General features: G+C 46.5%; 1 protein-coding gene across 1 annotated transcript in view; it reads right to left on the bottom strand.

The window, feature by feature from the left end:
- Positions 1-13,512: 13,512 nt before the first annotated feature.
- Positions 13,513-25,054, bottom strand: part of RPAIN (RPA interacting protein) — a 41,446-nt gene continuing 29,904 nt past the window's right edge. Inside the window, exons 6-7 of the mRNA XM_069614601.1 lie at positions 15,859-15,999; positions 13,513-13,657 (exon numbers count right to left, since the gene is read on the bottom strand). Coding sequence (XP_069470702.1) covers positions 13,628-13,657; positions 15,859-15,999 — 171 coding nt within the window. The 3' untranslated portion in view covers positions 13,513-13,627. The remainder of the gene's footprint in view (positions 13,658-15,858; positions 16,000-25,054) is intronic.

Raw genomic sequence — 25,054 nt, forward strand, 5'->3', positions numbered from 1 at the left:
AGACTTGTCTAGAAACCTCATCGGGGGTGAAGCGAGGAAAGGCAGAGAAGGGATGGGGGTGGTCGGAAGAGGCGGCGAGGGAGAAGCAGGATAGGACGAGAAAGTAGACAGGATGTCCTGGGTTTTAGAGATGAAATGAGAAGCCAGGGCTGTACAGAGGGCCTGCGAGGGGACAGGAGAGGTAGAGACTTTGGCAGGATTGGCCAGCTCCTTGCAGATTTTATAGCGTTTGGCCGAGTTGTTAGATGCCACTGAGACACAGGCTTGGATGTGGGCTCTCTTCTTAGTGAGGACAGAGTCAGTATTGCTTTTGGTGCAGGCCAGTTTGTCAGAGGCTGTACAGGGTGCCAACCATTTCCTCTCAGCCACCCTACACTTGCGTTTAAGGTTGAGTAGGTCTGGCCGATCCACTCCCATCATTCCCAAGTGCAGTAATGATGCTTCCAGCGTTGACCAGTTTCTATTGCATTGAAACCCAACTATCTCATAGGTTTTCCTCCCCTGCACAGTCTGATTCTATGCCAGCATTTCTTCAGATTTTTCAGCACCTTCAGAAGCTTGGATCCTTGGGCATCTGTGCTGATCCATGGCATATTCGATAGCGTTGGGCCAGAAATTTCATTGCAGCCACTTTTACGACCACCGCCACAAATGTTTTTCTAGTTTCTGTACCTTACTTCCCTTCTTTTAATACTCCCCAGTTCACTGTAGGGATTCTACTGTTTAGTGATTGTGCTTTGCTGGGAGACCTTATGACTCCCATGGGGTACCATGAAGGAGCCCCTTAGTAGCTTAGTGTGTGCAATCTCACTCAGACAATGTTTCCTCATTTCTGGTTGGTGACAGAATTACCTTAAAATGACAGCTGCACCATGTGTGACCATTTTGCGACACAGCCCTTGTTAGAGAGCTGGAAATGGTGCCTCCATGTTTGTGTGCAGGGACCATATATGGTTACTGATTTCATGAGCTCTGTAAGAACTCTGGTTGGGCACTCAAGAATGCACTGGAGTGTAGAATCCAAATGCCTGGGTTTGCTCACTCCCAGGACAATTGGAGCAGATCGGCAGCGCTTTGTGGCTGGCCCCAAACGTTTGGTGTGCAAATAAGTTAGATGGTGGAGGTGGGGGGGGGGACTCACCATTTAGGGATACATTCAAGACAATGCGCCTTACACCTTTAACATCACTGGGATTGGAGTCTTACGGCAGGCTTGCCAGACTTCTCACACTTAATGGAACCAAGTGAAGGTTTGTGTCCTTAAAGTAAAGCAATCAGAGAGAACCAAAGGCAGCACCTCCTTACCTTGATCCGGGAGGATGACGAGAAGGTGGACTAACCCACCTCCTGTCTGAATGTATTAACTACGACAGTGGCCTATAGAGCATTACCTCTCTCTGATCTCTTATTAATAAGGATAGAAACAATAGCCTGTCTCTTAGCATTAGGAGTGGGGTTTTATTCCCCTTAAAGCATTCTGACCAGAAAGCCCTTGTACAAACCCTGCAAAACCAAGCCAGGGGCATACACACCCCTGAGCTTCCCAACCATCCGAGGGTCCAAGTCCTACTCACTTTTCTGTCTGTCAATAGTTCCTACAAAGTTGCCATATCCCCCTCAATGGGTATTGCAGACTCATGATGTATTCATCCATGTCCTATACATAGGATTAATAGATAAACTCCATTAATTGATCATGGCCTCCCATATGAATAATTGTAATTTCCCTTCCGCACTACCATCCTGCCTAATTTCACCCATTGCCCCTGTGATTTGGTGGAGTCAGACATTTCTAGAAAGTGTCTACTGCTTTCTGGAATTCCTTTCCAAGTTACAATATTTTCCTGGGCTTGGTCGTGGATTGCCCCAACTTTATCTAGTGGCCCTTCTCCAAGTTCTGTAGTGGCAGCACCAGTCCGATCTATACTCCTCTGGGCAAGGTCTTGAATGCCTCCCAAGCTCATTGTGTGCAGCAAAATGTTTATTTTCTCCTCAAGACCGATCTGGTTGTATCATCATATAAGAGCTTTGCTTTCATCCAAAAATGGGAAAGTGTGCTGCCAGCCATCAAAGTGTAGCGCCATCCTCCTCAGCGAGTCTTCCGATAGGGCCCTTCCATAACACTATATAAACCAGACCCCCAAAACATTGCCACTTGCTCACTCCACCTCTATTCTCACGAGCAACTTTTGGACGAGTGGGGCGACGCTTGGACTAGTAGGAGAAATGGCCATGCCATACAAACTCCTGAACATTTTAGAACCAGCCAAGGATGGCCAGGTAGGGAATGATGCCTACTGTGTACCTGATGGAGAACCAGGTCCAGATTCTCCGGCCAAATAGTTTTTCTCTGCACCTGCTGCAAGACCACTTTCCATTAAAGAAACCTTCATTCGTTAAGGTGCGTGCGTACGGAGTCAATCACTCTCTCGCATTCGGCAGCCGATGCACTAGAACAGACCTGTCCTATTGTTTAGATGTGAGCATTTGCAAAGGAGTGCCCAGATCACCACTTCCTTTATGCCTATGGTTTATAGCAAGGCACACACCTGCTGCTGCCAACGCGCTGCAATCTCAAGCAGGCTTCCATTTTTAAATGAGAAACTCGTCTGCAATTAGCAGACAAGCCCCCAACGCAGTTTTTCAACACCAGATTTCCCAAATCACCCTACAATTCAGCCAATTACCTGTAGGCCATCACTACTGGCATGGACCAGTTTGTTAGAAGCCAGCAGGGCTCATATCCAACAATATATGCCCGCATATCTCCCAGCCACCTCCCTTACCACCCCTTAAACTAATCCCAATTATCTGTACATACTCTGTGCCAAATGCACGTAGCCCTTGTTGCATGAACTAACCCATACGCACCCCCACTTCTCCACCCTTGTACAGCGCCACACTTCAAACTATACACCCAGCTTTTTGCTACACAAGGCCCAGCTTCCATCCATTCATGGACTAGACGGCTGTGCATTGGTTGCAAGTGCAGAGGTACCCCCCCCCCCCCAAAGCGTAGAAGCCTTCCTATACATCAGGCAAGATAAAGGAGAGCAGCCCTCCGACACGTCAATTTAAGAAAAACGCAGCTGCCACCTAGAAGAGTCATATTGGTCTGCAGACTTCAAAAAGAAAACTTCACTCGCAAATGTATATATACAACCCCGGTCAATCGCCATTTCTTAGACTGCACACCTTGCCATGCAGTGGAGCACGTACAGTGCCACCCCACTTCGCAAATATTTCAATATTATACCACTTTCTTTAATACGCAAGACATGTTTTTGTGAATTGAGTTACTTCAAACCTCACGCAAAGACAGTAAAATATTATGCATTTAATCAGTAGTATATGAAATTAGTTATTTTTTAAAAGTATAACAATTGCAGTTACCATCTCAGAAAAATCAAATTAGTGTAAAAATTAGATAACCGCGAATGTTGGACCGTTTATGACCTGACAAACGATTCCAGAATTAGTATTTGTTGGGCCAATGAATATCTTGTCGGTTTGATCAGGTTTGATCGTATGAAAACTGACCACGGCAAACTGACCGAAGAAAAACCTCCCACATGCGGCCACTTTCCAAATAATCAAACACCACCACCTACACCCCCACCTTCCCCATTTATCTGCTCGTCGCCTGATCCACTTCAACCCTGCGACATGAGATCTGTCCCTCTAACGTGGGATGGATCGGACGCTGCAGGGTCCCTCCCCCCCATCCCCTGCCTCCAATATCGAGGAAGCAGGGGACCCCCACCCACAACAGGCCAATACACACCGAACATGGGGAGCGGGGGACACCCCCACAACCACTGCTCCACATGTTTGGTATGTATTACCCAATTTGTTCAAATATATTCGGCCAACTATATTGGAACAAATTTACTAATACCTACAAATCGTGAGAACAAGGTATTTCGCAGATTACTCCATGTTGGGTAGTTCACCAGATGTAAAGTTTCATGGGAGCCTTTTTTTTGCAATAGGAGCAGGATCCCGAGGAGCTCCCCTTGCTCCAAATTTCATCCGTAGGTACAAGGTTTAACCTAAAACACAAATTGTGTCTTCCAATAAATGGGAAATCATTGTAAATACCTTGGTAGGGTACCCCAAAGGTTTTTCTCCTACTGTACAATTGAAAGGATTTATCATTTCTGGGCTTGACGACAGTGTCACCAATATTTTCTAATAGCTTCTTAATTCATTGGATGTTTAGAGGAGATACATGTAAAATGGAAATACTTCACACTTGAGTTTAAAATGGATCAGTACTCCCGTACTATTGTATTGATTTATGGAGGTCTTCAAATATAGCACCCTTTATTGGCGCTAAAACTACTTTTAAAATGGCAACATTTTCCATTTACACCAGCCAGGGACACCAAACTTAACTCGCATCTAATAATGGCTGTTGGTACACAACTTGGCAGTTAGGGTCTTTCGCCACAAATATCCTATTTTACACAAGAAGCTCCCACAAGTCAAATGACATCACTAGCCCATACACAGACAAGTGATAAGGACGTGCCTTGTAAGCATGTATTAGCGGAATCCTCAAATCTCGTTAATTCACTTGAAATATTGGGTCACTTTATGCTGCAAATTAGTGGAGATGAATACTTTATTTGGGATGCACAGTAGCAAAATCCCAACTATATTTAAACTAACGGTAGATTACCATTTTCCATGTGAAGCCTAATTTTTTGGTAAGAAGACTGCGTTTATTTTCGCCTGTATATTGATGATGGAATGGCGATAGAAATTGGCCAGGAATCCTACTGGAAGATTTAGCCAAAGAAGTGACCGATTAACAGTATCAAATGCCAATAAGTATATTGGGGCTAAGAAGGATGGGGCGCCTTTTCGACAAGTGCTTTGTTGGAGGGCATTCATAATGAAACCATCAAGTGTTGTGCGCTCTTTCTGAAACCATTTTGAAATTTGGCTAGTCCGTTTCTTGCGCCAACTGTTCTAGATGAGATGGTATCAAGGAGAAGATTTGACTATTGGCGTCCAACACTATGGGACATACATTCGTAGAATTTCTCCCTTTATAAAAAGCAAGGATTTTCATGGACTGGGGGGTGGAGGGGACTTGATTTTATTTAAGGATTACACAAATGATGCATTCCATCTTCGAGTTAAAAATAATGATGCCACACTCCTGAGATAGTAGGGCTCGATTTTGATCAGCGCTATGGATGAGGGTTCAACATTACTCGTTTGTTTCTTTAGAATAGTCTGACATTAAATCCCCCATCTTTCTGCTTTACCTGTAAATGTGAAAGTAGAGTAGGCCATCACTGATGAGCCTCAATTAGGGTGTTTTTTTTTGTGCAACCTTGAGTGCGACAGTCTACAGCTGATAAAGCCATGTACACTGTCCAATAAAAGATCAATTCTGTGTGGAGGAGAAAAGCCAGATTTCCAGCTCAATTGCATGCCCAGGATGCATTATTGTGGAGCTTATCATGGAGGTGAACTTCAAGTGATGGCAAATAGTTGGGACTGAAGCTGAAATGGCATCTTCTACTTTTCCAAATATTGCATCTAGACACCCTCTCCATCAGCATCCCTTTAGAGATGCAATGATAACCATTATTTCATCCCGAGAAACCGTATATTCAAAACCATTCCACCATCAGCTCCCATTAGAAGGCCTGATCGTTATCCCACATATACCAAGGCACCTACCTAATTAGCGATCCAAAAAAATAAAGCAGTTGGACTAGTTGTTTCAAAGCCCACTAGTGTTGCCGCCAGCATTCCACAAAAACCTCCACATGGTGACACCCACCCCCCGCCCCGCTCCCTGTAAACCAGGGCAGCCTCCGATTGTTTATCCTAGAGCAGCCCTCGCCCATTTCTTAAGAACCACATTTTATCCGAGCACCTGACCTCACCTAGGTCTGCATCCTGCACCCCAGAGATTTATGCCTCAGCTGCCCTGAATTTTGTAGAGACTTTGTGTAAGCAGGAACTACTGAGCACATTTGCCTGCAACTCTTTCCCATGACTCCTTGGTCACTTGAAAACAAGCACACCAAGGGGGCATCAAGGAAGAGAGCTACTGTCACTCGTTCAACAGCTTTTCTATTTGTCCATTGTGTACTGTTGTAGCCACAGGTTTTGGCTGCCATTCTGTTGACTGGGATGAAAGTAGCTCACCACCTCACCAATGGCAGTTCCATCAGGGAGTCTCACTCTGGAAAGCCTAATTACCATCACATGCCTACTTTGTTGGGTGCAGAACACATGCAAAGTTTTCAGCTACCTCAAAGTGAGGTACTTTTGGGGGTGGGGTGGGGTGGGAGGCGTCACTCTGAAGGCCAGCATTGATGGATTTCAACCAAAGCTAGCCAGTACCAACCCACTTGTGTTGCAGGGAGAAATATGTAGGTCAAATCATTGCCACAACTCTAGGACAGTAGCCATCCTCCCCTTCTAGACTGGTTACAACATAGCCCCATTTTGAGGATAGGTATGGTTTCTGGGGCATCCACCTCACAGGGTTTCCTTCAGGCTCTCTAAGGGGCAGGGGTTTCAGTAGCTCAGACCCATCTCAGGAGGTGGAGAATGGGTATGTGGGGGTGCACCCAGGTCCTTGTTTTTTTTTTAAAGATAATCCAATATCCATTTCTTTATGGTAGCGTGTGACTCAATGGTGCTCCCAGTTGGTAGAGTGCTACCTCTACAAGATAGTCTAGTCTGGGTGGTTCGTCATGATGACAAGAGGAACAAACTAGGGTATAACGATAAGCCAATCATGATTTTGCTGAGTCTTCCTTAGAATTCAGTTACTCAATGCAGAATTTTTGCATTTCAAAAACAAAAGTTTTATAATCACACATTCAATAAAAGTTTGTGCATAGTTACATTTTCTCCAAATACATATCTTCAATTGCTGTATTGATTTCACAAAATAATTTTTCAATCAATGATTATATCATTTCATATACATATTAACTTCATATGTCAGAAACTGTTCAGACAAGGTGTTTATCCAATCGCCTTGATGGGGGACCTTTTGGTATTTTCTGCAGATGGAAAGAGGATGCAGTACCCCATCTATTTACCAACTACGCGTTTTGGGCGTGTCTCGACCTTCTTCAGGTTAAAGGAATTGGATTATTTTTCCAGTATTTCTGAAAGACAATGATAAATTGCCAAGTTACTACTCTACATATCAGACCTGATGTGCTCTATTGTGCCAAACATGTACACTGGACTAACCTTCTGGTTGGTATTCAGCTCAGGGTTATGCATCCGAACTTGAGACGTCGTGTGTTTACAGCAAGGAATAAATGAGAGTCAAGAATGACTGCCTTATAACTTCATATAGGATTTATGGTGGGCAAAGGGACAAAGCGCTGGGTCCCCCTGTGCACCGTCGTTGAACTGTGTTTTTACATCAAGGATAGTTTTATAAGCTCTGAACTTACCAAGGATTGTCTTAGATTGATGTGGGTGTTTGAGGCCCGTGCGGGATAGGACTATCCAAGTAATACCGTCACTAGTGTGTGGCCCCTACAGAGATGTAATCAAAACGTTTGTTGTAGCGTTTCGTGGGCTAGCTTTATGAGCGTTGGAGATTATTGGGCCTACCTAGCTGGTGGTTTAGGTGAAGAGTCCCGTTTTCTAGCTGCAGGTAATAGCATATACTTATTCGCTGCCGCAAAGTCAAATGGAACTTTTCTTTCGGATCGATCCTATAAAAGAATATGTGCAAGGCGCCTTCAAACGTGCTGCGAGATCGCCAATATCTGCTAGATAAGTACAAGTGTATTTCAGCTTACCATCATTCTTGTATTCACTGCTCACTGCTCTGGGCTTCGCTCGTGTGTAGCATACCGACTGCTGCAGAGCAAACAAACATGTTGCCATGCAGACGGTTGCTGTATAGTGTTTAGAATGCTTGCTTCAATCTGTGGCGATTCCAGGCGCCATCTTGGGAGAAAATTAAGCATGTTCGTGTATGTGTGCCTGACTATATGGCATGGATTCAAAATGTATTTACAGAAGTGCAATATAATGATGAAAGCAGTTGTAGTCTCTAATCTTGGATATTGGTTGTACTACAGATTCCTCTCCCTATTTGTTAACATAACGTAGTGCAGATGTTTATGTATATGCGATTACCTGCAGCTAGAAAACTGGACTCTTCACATAAAACACCAGCCAGGTAGGCCCAATACTCACCTAACTCACATAGATAGCCTATGAAACGCTACAACAAGGAAACGCTACAACAAGCTGTTGAACTTCCGAACAAGGCTGGGGAACTGAGATCTTCCCCAAAACGTCAAGATCTAAAGATTCCAGAACCGTCTTGTCTAGGGGAAGAGGACACTCTCCATTTAGTTAGTTAGGATTCGGAGATGGGACTTCACTTTGGACATTGACACTAGTTATTTCAGTTGAAGCAAGGCAACCCCTCTTCTAGTCAAGGCGAGATAGGGTTTTAGTTTCTTTTTTTTGCAAAGTTTCTAATAATCACCATGACCCCCATGTCAGTCGTACTTCTGCACCCTTGCAGTACAATAAGCAACAATGGTTTAAAGGGAGTATGGCGAGAAGTTTAAGAGGCAAGTTCACTAGATGTCCATGGTACAAAGATTTGCCGCAAAGGCCTAACCATTGCAAAAAGTAGTAACAGTTGCAGTTCCAATGTTCAGGTCAGATCTAAGACTACCATTCAGTTTTGAAGAGGAACTGGTCCCACCCCTGAAGAGGATCAAGAAGCCCTCCAGCAACACCAGATGAAGGCAACAAAAGGGAAATCCAAAACCCAGTGCAGGTGAAAGGTCACAGCCCCGAGGTGGTCGATAGGCTTCCCAAAAAAGCTTCAGTGACGTGCACCAGCAGACCCCCGCCCACTCCCCCTCCCCCTCCCGATCTCCCCACCCCCCATATATATTGAAACATAGTCTTCACACATTTTAACGAGAGCCTCTTTCACGTGATAAGTTACTCTGGTCTCTCATTCACCCCAAAAATTGCATCACATCCATGAAGAGACGGGGACAGTACGATCTGTTTACGCAGTGTCCTATCATTAGCTTGGTGTGGCTAACTCAGAAAAGGAACACCAATAAGAGGTCTGCCCAACCACCAAACTCATCAGGTCGACACAGACTTCAGCCGCAGTCTTTGGTATACTGGGCATCACGTTCCAATTGGTTTCTTTAGCTCCAGCTGAAGGGGCCCAGTCCTTCTGGGGCTCAGTCCTGAGCAAACTCACAGTCCAGCTCACTTTTCCTTAAGCGCTAGACCAGCTCTCCAAGCCACACATCGGTTGCGTCTCAGCCAGCACGGCTTTCCTGGACGTCTAGTTCCATTTTTACTCAGCCACAAGACATTGGAGGTGGCCATTAAAAGTCAGGCGGGTTGCTGGCCTCCACGACTTCTTCAGGGACTTAGAACTTCGCGATTGTTGCAGGGAAACCCAACCCCGTCCAGGCAACGGCATTCCGCTTACTGACCCTCAGCTCTCAATCTTCACGGAAGCAAGTGTCTTGACCAAAATGGACTTGCGTCCTTTGCAGCGTCCTACCTTGGAGGTTGATATCTTATTGCAGTGCCAGTCTAAACTCCACCCCCAAAAAGTAGTTGTACCCAGGTTTCTCCTAGACCCCTCCTTTATGTAGAAGGTTCAGGAAGACAGGGTCACATGCAGGGGCTCATAGTATACAGCGTGACTAAGGCAGTACAATCCCTCTAAGGGGTGCCCAGGCGGGGGTAAGAAGTGCAAAAGGCTCTCAAAAATAGGGTGCCTAAAGAAATATAGCGCTAGTATCTGTTGGGGGTCCAGCCAACAGGTTTAGCAACAAGAGCCCTCCCGCTTCAAGCCCAAGCATATGAAACCACTGCTTTAAGGGGCAAGCATGAATGAGCAGGAGGATGAAAATAACACAAAGCGATTGCCTCCACAGTACAACTATTTAGGTATCCAGTCCCCCGTTCGCCCAATCTGGTCATGCCTGAATGTATTTTTCCTCGTCAGTTCATATGAATATATATCGTGCTCATACACAAGTGTTTCAGAGCGCGCGGCAAGGGAGGGGAACAGGGGAGAACAAACGATCTTATTAGGCATAGTGACATTGAGAACATGCAAGTGCATTGAAGGGGGAGAAGTGGAAAAGTGCATAACAAGGAGAAAGATAAATAAGGCGATAAACTGCAGCCAGCACGTGGCAGTGCTGGGTTTAGCCAACAAGGTATAACTGATAAGTGCAGAAGAAAAGCAAGGTGGTTGCAGATACAGGCCCCAGTGCAGGGAGCGGCCCGGATGCAGTGCAGGAGGGTGGCAGGTTGAGCAGGTACCTGGGACAGAGGGAGGCACAGTGCCGTGAGAAAAATAAAAAAGATCAGCAGGGGAGAAGGGGGCGGCAAAGGCAGAAGCCAAGAGGAAGGTCTTGAGGTGCTGCCTGAACCGGAGATGGTTCTCCTCAAGTTTGAGTGGCAGGGAGGCTGTTCCAAAGGGAGGCCCCAGCCGAAGAAGGATGTAACTCCAGCTCGATTCTTTGAAAAACGGCTGACCCTGAGGGAGGTAGAGGAGCAGAGAGGGGAGGTATTTACAGAGGGATAGTTGAAGGTAATTTGGACCCAGGCACCAGAAAGCCTAGTGGACAATGCAGAAGGTATTAAATGTTATCCTTGCATCCACTGGGAGCCGATGAAGAGATTCAGAGCTGGAGACAATCCCAGGGCTTGAGGCCAAGGACAAGTCTCGCAGTGCTGTATTAGTTGTAAAGGGCGGAGAGTGGAGGCAGGTAGGTTTAGAAAGAGGCTGCTACAGTAGTCCAGCCTAGAAAGAACCAGAGTGTGGGACACACTGAGCTTCTGAGGGAAGGAGAGGAAAGGCAGAGTACCGCCGAGGAGGTGAAGTAGGAAGTTTGACTTTTTAAAGAGACGTCCGATGTGGGAGGAGAAGGAAAGTGTGGAGTCAGATGACCCTGATGTTTTTAGCCTTGCAGGTAGGAGTAGGGCCAAGGGAGGCCAGCCAGAGTGAGGGTAAAGGATGGTGACAGTGTACCAATGAGTATCCCAGTCTTGTTGGCATTTGGACAAAGATCATTGGCAGCACATCAATCTTGAATGGCAGTTATGCAATCAGAGATAAGGAGAGGAGGTAGCTGAGGGAAGCCTGAAAATGAGCCGAGTGTCCTCAGCATAGCACTGGAAATTAGAGCAGAAAATGTCAATGCAGCAGGTGAGAGGACGGTTTTGGTTGAGAAGCCAGAGGGAAAGGTTAGACCACTGGGAAACGCCACAGGTCGAGAGGGACATAGAAAGACCCAAGTTGGACCTTGGAGGGTCCATCAGAGAGGAAAGGTCAGCCAGGCCAGAGCCTGATCAGTGATACCCAGGTTGTCGTGGAGACGATTGAGATATGGTTGACCATGTCGAAGGCAGAAGAGATTGAGTAGGATGAGGCCAGAGGGAATGTTAGAGTCAAGGTTGGAGAGCAGGTCTTCACAGATGTTCAGGAGAGCAGTTTGTGCTTCTGGCAGCTCTGAAGCCAGATTGGTTGTCATGGAGAGAGCCCACAGAATCAGAATGAAGGTTAAACTGAGATGGCTAGATTTTCCAGTAATTTACCCCAAAAAGGGAGTGATGGAAATTGGGCGATAATTAGCCAGGCAAAAATGATCAGCAGTGGGTTTAAGGAGAGGATGCACAAGAGTGGTTCAGAGGGGAGGGGAATAGACCCAGCGGCAAATGAGAGGTTGCAAAAATCTGGAAGGGCAGGAGCGAGGGGGGGGGGTAGATGTGGTCCTTGATGGTTTTAGAGGAACATGGATTAACTTGTTTTGATGAGGCTTTCATAGATCGGACTGGTCTAGCAACCTAATCAGGGGGAGAAACGAGGACAGGAAGAGAAAGAAGGTGGGGTAGTTGAAGGTGGGACAGCATGCAGAGACAGAGGGGGGAGGGTGGACAGGATGTCCTGGGTTTTAGATAAAGTGAGACCAATCTTTCCTCTGCTGGTGACCTCCTCAACCCTGAATCTAGTCATTAATTAGAATGCGCGAACACATACAAATAATGTCTAAGAGGCATTTGCTTTAGCCTGGAGCATGGGAGGGCTATTTTGTAGCATGGAAGGGCTATTCTTTGAAGTACACGCCTTTTGGAACTCCCCATATCACAACATTGTGCAGTAATATTTCCTCATAGTTTCACTGCCCTGTAATATCACTAGCATCTAAGGGCAATTACAGGTTAATGGTAATCCAATGGTTTACAATAGGCCCATTGTTATTCTGGGTTGACTAAGGTGTCAAAGGGCAGTTGTCAGGGTGGAGTGGTAAAGTGGACTTGCCAGCCTTTTAGTTACATTCAAGTAGGAGGTCGAGATTTAGGTTTGAATATTACAAGACGATTTTAGGACAGTTAACACCACAAGTAATTAAAGCACTTCTTAAAGGGTTGAGAAAGAAAACGGTTGTGCAGTAAGTAACTGCATCGTTATTAGGGTTCTTGTGTTCAAAAGACAACTCTGGTTTCTTTCGTTACCAGGGATTTATAACTTGTCAAAATGCTAAAGTTACTTAAAAAGGGGATAAACAAAAAGAAAAGTTAAGTTATGATAAAAAGGGGCTATTAAATTGTAGCTAGAGACAACACAAGTCACAGATGTGCTCAGGTTATCAAAGTGACACCGGACTGAAGAAAGTGGCAGCTGGAGAGCAGCTATTGCAGAATCTGATGCATTGGTAAAAGCAGCCTGCAAAGGCTCTCCATTTTCAAGCAGTTCATGTGGTGAACCAGCCTTCAGACTTGGACTGCATCTCCCGTTGGTACGTTGACAGGATGTGGCATCCCAGACACAAGGAAAGTGCGTTTTATGAGGCCTTCTCGATGCAAGTAACTCCACTGTGCCCATCGAGTCAAGGGAGCAAGCACCACTAGTGAATTCTGGCCCTGAAGCACGGTCTTCTTGCCAGAGTGCAGAAGTATAGTCATCCCCATGAGTCCTTCCAGCTGCATTAGAGTTTAATGAAGGATGGGGCCGATCGCTTTATTCCCCCTCAGGAAAGCCATGCATTTATGGTACACCAGATTTAGGCAACCAGAGCCTCGGTGGAGTCCAACTGAATTTCTAAATCCAGGTCACCCTTTTAATAGGGCCTTTATTCCTCGTCACAAAACGGGTGCTGCAGTGTACATCCTTCCAATGCATTACAATACTGCCACCAGCCAGCGACTTACAGGACACCCAGGGGTAGATATTGCATCACCACCGAGGCGACTGATGGAACGTGGGCCTAAGTAGAGCTGCTGCGCCCCAAGGAGTTGGCAGCATTTCATCCCCGTGAAAGAACCCGTCAAAAAAAGTGGACAATCCAGAACATTGCAAACTAATACACGTCCTTCTCACTGGTCTATTCACACAATCTGCCCCAGTACAACAACAAAAAAAAAAAAAAAACAGACCTGTGCAGATAACTCGACGAAACAAGTCCGTCCCCCTGCCAAAGAGTCATGTAGGAGACGAGGTATATAAAAATATTCAGCTTTATTTAATGTAAAGTGCTTGGCTGGACACGAAGACATGTGGACAAATAAAAGCAAACAGAAACACCAAGGTCATGCAGTTGCAATGCTCATCATGTTACAGGATCACGGCTACGGTGTCGCACACCTAAAAGATAAAAAAGTAAGTTACTTACATAGTACAGTCCATGTAAAAAAAAAAAAAATAAAAAAAAAAACACACTTATGGCATCTGCAGGGACTCATAGGGCTAACGAATGGCTAGACACATTCCAGACCATGTATGCCACGAAGCTGCAAACTACTTGGGTCCAATATGGCCACGAAGCTGCCATGCTGGAATTAACCAAAAAGGGTTTGGAAAGTAGAGTAACACTGGGGAAGAGTACCAACATTACTTTATAGCATGGGAGCACCGTTCAGGGACTCTAGGATTGGCCCACACAAGAAAAATCACACGTTTGGTAGGGCGAGTGCATGGTTTGGGTTCTGCCACACTTGAAGTGCAACAGCTTGTGAAGTGCTCCAGCTTGATGGGTTGTTCCAGTGGTCTTCAAACTGGGGCTGAAGGATTATCGGGGGTGCTAGGGCCGTCCAAAGGGTAGTACGATAGCTTCTTTTAATCGGAAATGTATATAGACATGGGGAGGAGGGGGAGCAGCTTAAATGTTTAACCAAAGGAGTGCTTTAGAAAAGAAAGTGCGTCTCACATGTTGCACATGTTGATGCCTTGCGGAGGACAAGAACTGAAATTTGAGTGGGAGTGGGTACAACTTTGGGCGGGGGGGGGGGGGGGCATATTTGAAATGCTAACTGCTCCAAGCTAGAAAACAGGCTTGGAGCAAATGCTGGCCACTTGCGGGGTCATGGTGGTGTGTGTGGGGGGGGGGGGGGCAGCGGGTGTAGTGGGTGGGGCAGTCAGGCAAGTGGGGACTATCGATATGGCACAGATTGGAGACCAGTTGACAATTGGGGGTTGCCATGAGGTCTCATGCAGCCTGCCAGACGTAGTGGTCATGGAATATCATGTTGACGATGCCCCAGAGAGGTACCCTGCCGCTGCCCCCCCCCCCTCAAACACCTTTTTACTGAACAAGCTTAACAAAATGAAGCACCCCCCCCGACTCAGGACTTACAGAACCAGCTTCCAAGTTTACCAGACTATACTAGAACCTACAGGTCCGGAGATCCTATAGTGGGGACAGAAGAGACCATTCCGATCTTCATGGAATGCTTATTCAGGGCAAATCCACCAGCAGGAAAAGGTTACAGGCCCTCCAGAATTAAGGCTGTGGATGTGTGGCTGCAGTGTAAGACACCTCACATTATAACAGGCTTTACAATCCACAGGGTAGCCCAAAGTGGCCCGTTGAACACTACAAAGACATTGACAACAAATACAAATCCTGGCAAGACTTGGGGGGGCGTGTGTTCGCCCTTGCGAGGGGTGGGAGTATCATGCTGGCCGCAGTGGCCCAGGAGACTAACTGGGCAGAGGTTGACTTGGCTGCTCATCCTCCATGGAGGAAGGATAGGCATGCAAACCAGATCAATTTGCAACAGTCGTCCAGTACGCCATTGAAGCATTGGCATCTTAGTAAAGGAATGCCATGCCACCACACCTTCCAGGCCAACATTCAGTGGCCAGCATTTACTCAAAGCCCTTGGTTTTCTTGCTTGGAGCATGTATGCACCATTTCCTCTAGGCCATCACAAAGGTGAAAGCCAAATGGTGCAAAGGTACATAGATGTCCGTTGGACCACAATTGGGGTGTAGAAAATGAGCACTTCTCTTCCAGCCCTTCTGTGCTGTCGCCTATAGCCTTGGAAAGGCTATCAGTGTCATGGCTGCTCCAGTGAGATGGTATACAGGAGACTACACTGCTGGCATCTTTGCAGGTTTATGGACATGATTGGACGTTGCAAGGACAATGAGTTTCTGCACTATCATGGGTGGAATGGTCAAAAGTGGAGCAAATGGTGATCCGATTAGCCTGGCGATCTACAACATTTTTCCCAGTTAAGAAAAAATAAACCACAGGTATAAGGAAAGGCAAACTGTATGTTATGCAATAAACCTCTCGGATGGGCTTGGCATCTTCCCCAATCCTTTTTTGTCCAGAGATAAACCTATGCATTCCACATTGCATTATACCAAGCAAGAGGTTCTTTAACTCCTGCTGAATCTTGACAGCTCATTTAAATGGGGGCTTTTTACTTTGCCCCTTGATTCCAATGCATGTATAATACAATGCTTTAAGACGCTACTCAACTCAGGAAGACCGTTCACCCTGGCCTCGACAACCAAGCTGTCAGTGAACAAGATGCAATAAACCAACCCCTGCTCACCTGACAGCTCATGAAAAGATGGCTTTCTCCCGCCAATCCTGTACCAACGGAGAACAAAGGACGGTGCGGACAGCGACACTGATGCTCTGCCAAATGGTTTCCGAGAAGCGACTGCAGCTTTTCAACAGTCAGTCCTCGTGACTGGGATTAAAAAAATATAAAAATACAAAATTAGAACATATTTATTTCTTCACATTTTACGTTGATCATGAGGGCAACGCCAGATCCGTGCTTTTGAGAAGACAAACCCCATTTCCCCTTCACATGGGAAGTTGTGAAAATCCTCCTATAGAATGGTACAGGACACTTTGCTCCCCAGCCAGCCAATGACTTACTCAGGCTGCTGCTATGCTTGTACGTTTCAATTCAGGGCAACTAGATTCACATTAAAATTAAACATACTCCCATAACGGTTTCAAGCTACTAAACTCAGACAGTCACTGCATTAATGCAGTAGAAATCCCCAAAACACTTACACTGAGAAACAAGCAAAAGCTACTAGCCGACATAAAAGTCACTTAGCGGTCGGATTTCATACCAGAGCGACGAACCACTTACCAAAGGCCAAAGTAATCGTCTTTTGCCCACTTCACAGCAATACCTTTAATCCTATACACAACGAACTGCTTTACTAGGTATTGTATTTGAATGGGTGCGTTTAGAGGCTGGCACAGAAGATCACCAGTAGCCTCCCATACAGGATGCATGCCCAGCCAGTGCCAGGATGGGATCCAAACAAAGCTTGCATTCTGGACTATTCCAATGACCTTAGAATCAAGCAACTTTAATCCGCATCTGTGCAGGTACTGGACCTGGAATATTACAGTGGAATCTCAATATTAGAGAAGAGGGACTATAACGAGGAGGGGCCAGCTTCCAAAAGGCCACACCAGGTAAAACTGTAGTGCAAGTTAGAATCGTTTGCAGTATAAACACAAAGGGAACTGTTTGACAGAAAAGGTACACCCACCCCTGAAAGATAGCAGCCTCACCCCCACACTCCTCCCTCCTCCTTAGAAAGGAAACGTGACATGTTGAGGCATGAGGTCTTCAACTCATATGCCCTGCATGCAAGTCACCAAGTACTGCAGGGCCCTCTGCTCTCTCAGGTGCGGCGCTGCTCCTGGGCCCTCTGCGGGGCTTAGGGGTCACAGTTAGAGCTGGATTGCCTGATGCTGCATCAAAAATGTTTGTGCAGATCCTATTAAATAAATGTATGGACTAGGAAGAATATCGAAACTCAAACGATAAACCATATCTACCCGCTTCATTGATTTTAAAGGAGCATTTGACACAGTAGATCGAAATCATGGAGGAAACTAAAAAAAAAGGAAAATCTGAGCCCCATCACCCTATACTTTCTCTACAAGAGCTATACTCTGACAATGTTACCCAGATTAAATAAAGAGGGTTGAGGGAGTGAGAAAATATTTGAGCCTCAACAGGGTTTCTGACCAACACAATAACATATGTGGCCAATTTAGCAAGGTTCTTGAGTGATGTATGCAACTTTCCTCCTAAAAGATGAAACGCATAGGTGGTTAGGCTATGCAGACGACACTCTTATTAGATCGTACCCCAATAGGTTTACAGCGATCTATGAACACTTAATATGCCAAACACAAGCCAAGTATTAACTTAAAATCAAACAAATCTTGAAAGTAGGTTCCCATAGCCCTGGTAATAAATTGATATGGCAGATGCAAAGGGAGACTATAGAAAGTATGCACTCATGTATATCCTTATATCTGAAACACTAAATATGCATACCCTGGAAAGTTTTATAGAAAAGTGTACGTAGATGTTACGGTCATTACCAACTTCATTAGACATAAAGGGGGATCCTCAATTTCAAGCCTTCTAAAGTTATAATACATCCGTAATTCCATGCCCAACATACAGCATAGCGGTCTTTACTAAGAGTTAGCGGGTAAACTATCGAGGAAAACCCTGGCCCTTCCAAGAAACGTACCAGTGAAGTCATGAACTGCAAATTGGGTCCAACCCAAGAATGAGTATCCAGTATATACAAATTTATGGTAAACTATAAGGATTTGCTTTATTTTTAATCTGGCAGGTACCTTCAAAACAATGTGGCAAGTGGACCACTACAAGAATGGACAATGATTAACTCATTCTTTGAAGACATTGGTTTTAAAATGGGATAATTACACTCCTATAGTGGTGATGGAAATCAAAATTAAAATACTGGCAGGTGTTTGGCACCGTGATAGTAATTTGTCAAAAGTGGGTTCCATGAGGAAATATGAAAATTATGTAAAACAAAGTTCACCATTTACTACTCCATGCAACTACCGCACAAATCACTTCGACATGAATGTCAGAAGATACGCAATTCAAGACTGGACCTTTCAACCAAGTTATCTAGAACGGGAGCATGGGACAAGATCTCGTATGAATTAAGACTGTACATTTTGTAAACAAAAAGTAGAAACCTCCAGACATCTTTTGACTGCGTGATAAATTAGTAAAGATACTCAGAAATGGTTAATTCCACCTCCGGGTAACAAAGATAACATTTTACAACTTTCCACATGTGGAAAAAATACATTCCTCTTAAGTCTAATTAGATTAATAGTTCTAGAAAGTGTACAAGAACAACGTTTGGATTATTATTGTATTAGAGATATATGAAAGGCGTTTTATTTTAACTGATTTTATAATTTATTAAATGTGAATATTTGTTTATTATAGAAAATGGTTATTTTTGATGCATTTGTAATGTGAGATAAGGTTTAACCAATAAAATACACACAAAAAAATAAACTACCCTCCAAACCTTTAGCAGACACCAACTTCCAATGGAACCATCAGAGGAAAAGAAAATATATGCACCCTTCCACTGGTCAATTGTCTGGACCAGTTTACATTCACCTTTAATGGAGCGATCATGGACTATTGGCAAGTAAGAAATGGTGGGCTGTGTTGAAGCAAGTGACTCAATGCCTGACAAAAGGTTCCCCTGGTCTAGACAGCTAGTATTACAGTAATGCTTTCTGCTGGACTGCCTGCCGTTTCAATCCCCAAACTGCAAGTTATTGAAGGCTACACTGCCCCCACACTCCCAGACAGTCTGAACAGGGCATTAAATGTGGTCAAGTCTTCAAACGGGGGGCGTGGCTACATGGCCACGGTGTAGGACGTGTCTTCGGAGTGCTCCTGTCGATCCGCTACTGATCCAGACAAATATGCACTACGAGTTAGGTGGGAGATGCTGCTTTTGAAGGTACAGGCGTGTGAATATGGCGAGGATGCAGCGGGGAAAGATCGGAAGGCGACCGCACTGAAATGAAGGAAATACAAGCAGAAGAAGATAAAGAACCATGGAGGGAGATACAAAATGGCGCCCACAGCAGAACAAAGGACGTCCGTCTGTGTGAGTGTGCCGTGAACGGAAGTTCCCCCAAACTGCTAGCGGACTCTGCTAACGATACAAAGTGTGGAACATAAAGGATAATAATAGCGGTGCGGAAGGGGATCGGCGGAGAATTCTTATCGGTGACACTGGCTGCGCGTCTGCCTGGCAGGCGTGGGGATTGCATGCGCGCAACGCGGGTGCAGCCCCAATGCCGGAAACTAGTGAAAGGCTGGGTGGAGGGGTCGGCCCGGCGCTTTGACATTGTGGAGGATTGCGGCGGCGACCCCCCCAGAGGATCTGAGAGCTGGACAACGCCACAGCATATATGCGACGGGATCCGCTGTTCCAGCACGAAGAACAGCTGCTGGAGATCGCAAGACGGACGGCCGTGAGCTGCCTGCGGGTGTAGTGGGCCGCGCAGGAAGGAGCGCGAAGCAAGCGAGCAGTCTGCGAGTGCAGAGGACCGCACAAGAAGGAGCGTGTCAGCGGAGGTATGTGGGGCTCTGTGCTTTCACTGCGGAGCTTTCGCTTTGGAGGCTAAGTGTAGCTGTAACACCGAGCTGAATACAATATAGCAGCAAGGCGTATCCGGGGCAGAGGCTGCAAAAGCACACTGGCGAATGACGCAATGGATACGATCCCACATGTATCCTGTTGAGACATTTGTGAACTCTGTTGCTGCTAGTTTGTACTTATTAACAGCTGCTGTGAGAATACGAGGTGTATATATCGTGGACATTTTGATCCGGGGCAGCGGAGGGAACCGGTAATTACAGCAAGTATTTGTTTGGAAGTAGCCCCTATGCAAGACGCGCAAAATGGCATCTGTATGACATCAATGGGCAGGGAACACCTAGAGTGCAGTTGGAGCGCGCTCAGAACGGATTGCGGTTGGGGTCTGCTACAGAAGATCTGGATGGCAGAAAGATGCACTGTTGTGGGCTGATGAGCGGAGGATGCCCCGAGAAGTTTGGGAAATAAACTGTGTGCTGTGCCCCAATACTGGAGCGGAGGGTGTACGGAAGCAGCCCCCCCTGCATGCTAATGTGAACGCCGGAGCCGGACTGTGGGATTAGGCTGGTGAACAATTCCCTGCGACGAGACTGTTGTGGATCCTGAGGCTGGATGGCGGGCAGGCACTTGGTAGAGGCTACATTGTCATCTGATTGGAGTTGCGAAGTGATTCAATGGGAACCCTCTGAGTGATGAGACTTAGGGCGGCTGTGAGCTCACATAAAGGGTGTTAATGTGCATCCACATCTCACAATAAGACACCCTTTATGGTTCTAGGGCATTGCTATTATAGGGACCCAGTGGGCCCTGACTAATGGCACGGTGGGAAACGGGATAACTGTGCTAAGACACTAAGAAGAGAGCGCCCCCTCTAGTGGGTGCGGATGACGTGGAGTGCAGGAACAGCCCTGAAAGAGTGAACTTTGTTTAATTACGTGGGAGAGCACAGTCCATTACAACGTAAGCAACAGCGCAGACGAACTGCATGAGATGTGTCATCAGTGTAACCAAGGCAGAGACTATGGCAGATGGCCTGTAACATATGCAGACTGCGCCACCAACGAGAGGAAACCACAGTGGCATTGTATCTTGGCGTATGCAAAGGCTAATCGGGTGCGCCGAGGAGAAGGCTGGCAGAGCTTGTGAGGTTCTGAGGCCCCCCATGCTGGGGTAGGACCATTGGACACTGGATTGTAGTGTGCGCCCTTCTCCCCCCAATTGCGGAACACAGACGGTGGGCAAACCCAAAACATACGGCTGCTGCGTCATGTCTAACAAGTCTGAGACAAAAAGTGAAGCAACCCACGTTGGACGAATTTACCAGAACACCGCCGGGCCCGGAAAGCACTAGGATTAAAGACAAGCCCCCTGCGAGTGGCATGGCCGCTGCGGGTCCAAACCAGGAGGTACTGGCTGCAATTGCGGACCTGAAAGCGGATTTGAAGGCAGCCTGGGAGGCCAAGCTTGAAATACTTGTGGCTGAATTGAAGACAGCATTGGACCTTAAGGTCGGGGAAGTGCAGGAAGACGTGAACTTACTCAGTCAGGATGTGAGGTCCCCGTCGGAGCGCACGGCGAGCCTGGAGAAAGAAGGGAGCTTGAATACAGCAGACTGTGCCTCAGATAAGTCGGCACTGCATGCCCTGGTACAAAGAGTAGGCAACCTAGAGAGTAGAGCGGAGGAAGCGGAAGGACGTGCCCGAAGGAACATCCGCATTGTGGGGATGCCGGAGGGAATGGAAGGTCATAACCCCACGGAATTTGTTGAAAACATGTTTCTGCAGGAGATCACTGGAGGAGTCTCAGGGATTTGCTGTGGAACGAGCACACAGGGCTCTGATGAGGAGGCCGCCGCCAGGCAATCCGCCTAGGCCAGTTATTGCCAAAATCCTTAATTATCGAGATCGGAAAAGGATACTGGAACACTTTCGCAAAGGAGGAACAATCAAACGGGGGGAGGCAAACTTAACGGCTTACCCGGATTAAACCTTGACAGTACAGCGGAGCCGAATGAACTTTGGGGCTGTTAAGAGAAGGAGGCGGGTTGCAAATACATGCTACTTTACCCAGCGAAATTGAAGGTTTTTCATAAAAACAGAACTTTACTTTTCGACACTCCGGAGGATGCCATGTGTTTGCTTGATACGTAGGGCTGCCCCCAGGAGACTGACATCCAGGCGGAAGAATAAGGTGATCGAGATAAGTAAAGAGTAATGGGAGTACACGGAGATGATGCGGCTACAGACTATGGGACTTGATTATAGTCATGGTTGCGACCTGTTTGTAGGCGGGACTGGAGTATGATAGATAATGTGTTGAGTGCATTGTGACTTGCTTCTATCAAGGAGCTTTCGTAGGGCTAGTCCTCATACCCGCATTTAGTATTAATAGTTAAGTGGCCATTATTCACCCTACTGAGCTCTGAGCGTATTAGACAGGGCTAGATGTGGGGGAGCCTGAGATCCAGGGATGGAGCTGGGCAACAGTTTGGGGGGGCAGTGGGGAGTTTGGGGTGTATATAGTTTTGGGGAGTTTGAGTTTTAAGAGCCTATATAGACGAGAATGGGTACGAGCGGTGGTCTGCGCAGTTGGGGTGGGGACGGAAATCATAACGAGCCATGGGGGACCTTAAAATAATCACGTGGAATGTTAGGGGCCTAAACAGTTATTTGAAGAGAAATAAGGTGCCGCTATACTTGCATAGACAAAAGATAAATGTTGCGCTATTACAAGAGACCCATCTGACAAGAGAGAGACTGGAAATGATTAAGAAGAAATGGCAAGGGGTGGTGGGTTCAACATACTCTGCTTATGCCAGGGAGGTCCTTATCTGGGTGGCTCCGCATGTCCCCCCTTCATGTATTACAGGAAACTGCTGAAGCGGATGGGATAATGGTCATACTTAAGGGCCTGGTAGAGAACAGAGAAATAAGTATAATCAATACATATGCCCCTAATCAGAATACAGCGATGTATTTCAGAACCCTGAGTGCTGCCCTTGGTGTGTGCATGGGAAGTGCGGTAATTGGGGTGGGGATTTTAACTGTACTGAATCCGAAGGTGGATAGATCAGAAGCTGGAAAAACCAGCCCCAGCGGCACGGGTGTTGCAAGCGTTGCTTAATGATTTTTACCTGACTGATATATGGAGAATGAAGCACCCCCAAGAAAGACAGTATTCTCATTACTCGGCCCCACAACAGTTGTCCACTAGGCTAGACTATATCTTTGCTACGTCAGGCCTAACGGAAATGGTGCGGGTGGAATATAAAGCGAGGGTCCTATCGGACCACTCGCCCTTGCTTGTAAGCTGGCAATACCGCCCTCCTAGAGCAAGGATCCCGACGTGGCGGCTCCGGGCAGAAGCGCTTAAAGATCCTGCGTTTAAAGAAGAGGTAAGGGAGGAGATCATAAATTACTTTGAGGAGAACACGGGTAGTGTTGATTCGGCGTGCACGTTGTGGGAGGCCTTTAAAGTAGTGTTGAGAGGCGTGGCCATAGCGAAATCCCAAAGCCTGGAGGGTGGTATCCTGGTTGATTTACGAGAAGCTGAGAGGGCCTTGGAGGAAGCACAAAGGCAGGCTGATACTAGTTCAAATGCGGAGCGGATACTTCAGCTTCAACAGAAGTGTGGAGAGCATTGGGATAGGTTGTGCAAATTGAATTACAGGAAACAGAGGCAGCACGCGGGTGGGGACAAAACTGGACGGCTTCTGGCGTGGTTATATAAGAGTGGGACCCCCCCGACCCACCATCAGGGCAATAACAAGGGAAGACGGCAGTGTAGCGGAAACCCAGGAGAGAGTTAATCAGGAATTTGTCACGTATTACAGTGAATTGTATGGGGATGCCGAGGAGGATAATCAAGAGAGGATAAGAGAGACACTCGAAGATATAGGTCTTCCCAGGATAAGTGCTGAAGAGAGGGAAGAGTTGGATACACCAATCACTCTAGAGGAATTAGAAGCGGTGGTGAGACAATTGCCCACTAGCAAAACCCCTGGGGCAGACGGGTTTCCGAGTGAGTTTTATAAGGCATACATGGCGGAGGTGCTCCCTCCGATGCTGAATATGCTAAATGAAGCGTTTGAGACGGGACAGCTGCCAGAGTCATTGAGGGAAGCAATTATAGTTCCACTCCCTAAACCGAATAAGCCAGGGAACAGCTGTGGCTCCTATAGACCATTAGTATCTTGCTGTCTTGATTCAGCATTGATAACAGCTGTTTTAGCAAACAGATTGCGAAAAGTCATAGACAAACTCATACACCCGGATCAGACTGGCTATGTTCCAAGCAGGAACATAACTCACAATCATAGGCGACTCCATCGAGTCATTGAACGGGCGGGGAGAATTGAGAGTGACTTAGCAGTAGTGTCCTTGGATGCGGTAAAGGCTTTTGATTCTGTTAAGTGGCCATGGCTGCTGTCGACACTGGCAGAATTTGGGATGGCGCCCGGATACTTAAGATGGGCAAAGATGTTATACAATGCGCCGCTTGCTAGAGTTAAGACGGGAGCGGTCATCTCAGAGAGATGGCAGTTAGGTAGAGGTACCAGACAGGGATGCCCATGGTCCCCCCCCCATGTTATACATATTGGCATTGGAGCCTTTGGCTATATATCTCAGACAACAATATGATACTATAGGCATAGAAGTGGGTGGGAGCGACACTCTATTTCTTTATATGCAGACAATATGTTACTGTACCTGGAGTATCCAGAGGAGAATCTCCAGCATATATTGGAGGTTATGGATCGGTATGCGGGGTTGTCTGGAATAGCTGTGAATCCTCAGAAGTCTAATTTTCCCGTTGGGTAACTATAAAGGACTCCCTGTAGAGCAGCTGCCGGTATTGCAAGTCCCCTGGGTGGTTGATACCTTTCGGTACCTTGGGATAGATGTGTATCACACGATTGAACAAGAACATAAGCACAACACGGAAGTAGCTGTTGGGAAAATAGAGAAAAGCATGCAATTTTGGGGGAAGTTGCCGCTAGCTATGAGGGGGCGTAGTGCAATGCTTAAGATGGTGGTTTTGCCTAGACACTTGCATTATTTCGGAAACATCCCATACCTCGGAAGTTTTTTTTTACCAAACTTGACAGTATATGCAGGGACTTTGTGGCAAGGAACCAGGTGCAGGATGGCGTTGTGGAAACTGCAAAACTTTTATGAAAAAGGGGGGGGGGGATATGGCTCCCCTACTATATAGCAGGCCAACTGCAGTATGTTGCTAAATGGCTCTCGGATGAAAGTACCCCTGAATCCAGATTGTTTAGTGCAGACAGTGCCCCATTTTACT

This window comes from Ambystoma mexicanum, chromosome 9, assembly GCF_040938575.1.
Source record: "Ambystoma mexicanum isolate Mex_15411 chromosome 9, UKY_AmexF1_1, whole genome shotgun sequence".
NCBI lineage: Eukaryota > Metazoa > Chordata > Amphibia > Caudata > Ambystomatidae > Ambystoma > Ambystoma mexicanum.